This window comes from Odocoileus virginianus, unplaced genomic scaffold (genome assembly GCF_023699985.2).
Source record: "Odocoileus virginianus isolate 20LAN1187 ecotype Illinois unplaced genomic scaffold, Ovbor_1.2 Unplaced_Contig_175, whole genome shotgun sequence".
In the NCBI taxonomy this organism is placed as follows: domain Eukaryota; kingdom Metazoa; phylum Chordata; class Mammalia; order Artiodactyla; family Cervidae; genus Odocoileus; species Odocoileus virginianus.
Window position 1 is genome coordinate 12,970 of NW_027224492.1, and position 1,733 is coordinate 14,702.

General features: G+C 54.5%; 1 gene segment (V, D, J or C); it reads left to right on the forward strand.

Annotated features, from left to right (window-relative positions):
• The first annotated feature begins 564 nt into the window (after positions 1-564).
• LOC139034274 (T cell receptor beta variable 6-5-like) lies at positions 565-1,318 on the forward strand. The segment is given in 2 exon segments: positions 565-659; positions 745-1,318. Coding segments are annotated over 2 exon segments (390 nt in total).
• The last annotated feature ends 415 nt before the right edge of the window (positions 1,319-1,733 follow it).

The following is a 1,733-nucleotide window of genomic DNA, read 5'->3' on the forward strand; positions in this document are numbered from 1 at the left end:
CGGAGGTTTTGCAAATGCATGTCCATCACATTGGTAATGCCATCCAACCATCTCATCCTCCGGTGTTTCCTTCTCCACCCGCCTTCAATCTTGCCCAGCATCAGGGTCTTTTCAAATGAGTCAGTTCTTCCCATCAGGTAGCCAAAATATTGGAGCTTCAGCTCAGCATCACCTTCCAATAAATATCCAGGACAGACTTCCTTTAGGATGGACTGCTTGGATCTCCTTGCAGTCCAAGGGACTCTCAAGAGTTTTCTCCAACACCACAGTTTAAAAACGTCAATTCTTCAGCGATCAGCTTGCTTTATAGTCCAATTCTCACGTCCATACGTGACGACTGGAAAAATCATAACGTTGACTAGATGGACCTTTGTTGGCAAATAAATTGTCTCTGCTTTTTAATATGCTGTGTAGGTTGGTCATATGTGAACTGTTCACTTAGGTTCATTTCTGATTTGAGCCTCTGGGGGAAGGGGCGTGGCCCCCTGAGTGACAGGTCGGCTCTGGGGCCTGGCAGGGACAGTGACATCTCAGAAGGACTCCCTGGAGAGCCCCTCTCCCCCTCATCCACACTCAGACCAGAGGGCCCTCTGCCTGCCCCGCCCCCGCCATGAGCCCCTGCCTCCTGGGCTGTGTGGTCTTCTGTCTCCTGCAGGCAGGTGAGTCCTGGGGACAGGGTCCCCTTCGGGTGCCAGCACTGAGCATGTCCGCTCTGACTGCAGCATCGGTCCTCCTTCTCCACAGGGGCGGTCCACGCTGGTGTCACCCAGGACCCCAGATTCCAGGTCGTGAGGACAGGACAGAGCGCGACACTTAATTGTACTCAGGATCTGGGTCATAACTATATGTGCTGGTACCGACAAGACCCGGGACACGGGCTGAGGCTGATCCATTACTCAGCTGGGACTCCGTACACGGAGAAAGGAGATGTGCCCGACGGGTACAGCGTCTCCAGACCAAGCACAGAGAACTTCCCTCTCACGCTGAAGTCTGCCAACCGCTCCCAGACATCTGTGTACTTCTGCGCCAGCAGTTACTCCACGGCGCTGCACGGCCACCTCCTCTCTGTGCAAAAAGGCAGATGAGCGCCCTGCAGCCTGGAACTTGGGGAGCCCCTTGCAGGCTCCTAGCACCTGGAGACTCGGAGCCCACAGACACACACTGGCAGTATAGCCTGCAGTTTTGATCTTGGCTGGCACAGACCTGACAACAGGGCCTCATGGACATGTGTCCGCTCTCACTCTCTGTCTTTTCACCATAGCTGCCACGTGAGCCTAAAGATGCTAGCCAGCTCTGACTCCTAGTATCAGTCTGAACATGAGGCCTCCAGGAGGGAAGGGTGTTGGGAAATCAGGTACATCTAGACCCTCTTGTCTCTCCCCGGGCACCACATGCCTGTCGCTGTGGAAGGTTCTCCCCCAGGCTGGCCCTTGTGTGGTCTCTGCTCTTGTCCAACTTCCCCAGATGTGGGGTCTTTCCTCTCCCACCTTCCTGGCCCTCGTTCCGACCCTTCTCTACTTCAGCCTAGCTGCTCCTCCCTCATCTGGGTCATGTCCTTGCCCGTCACCCAGGGAACCTTGTAATGATCCCTAAGTGGTCATGTTTGAGTAGGCTCCCTGGGGCCCTCAAAGAGAATGCACCCTCAGTTAATTATTAGTCATCCATAATTCCTTTGTATCCCTCAGCAGAAGGAGAGGCAAGCTGTGTGTGTGTATTCTCCACCACTGCCTGTC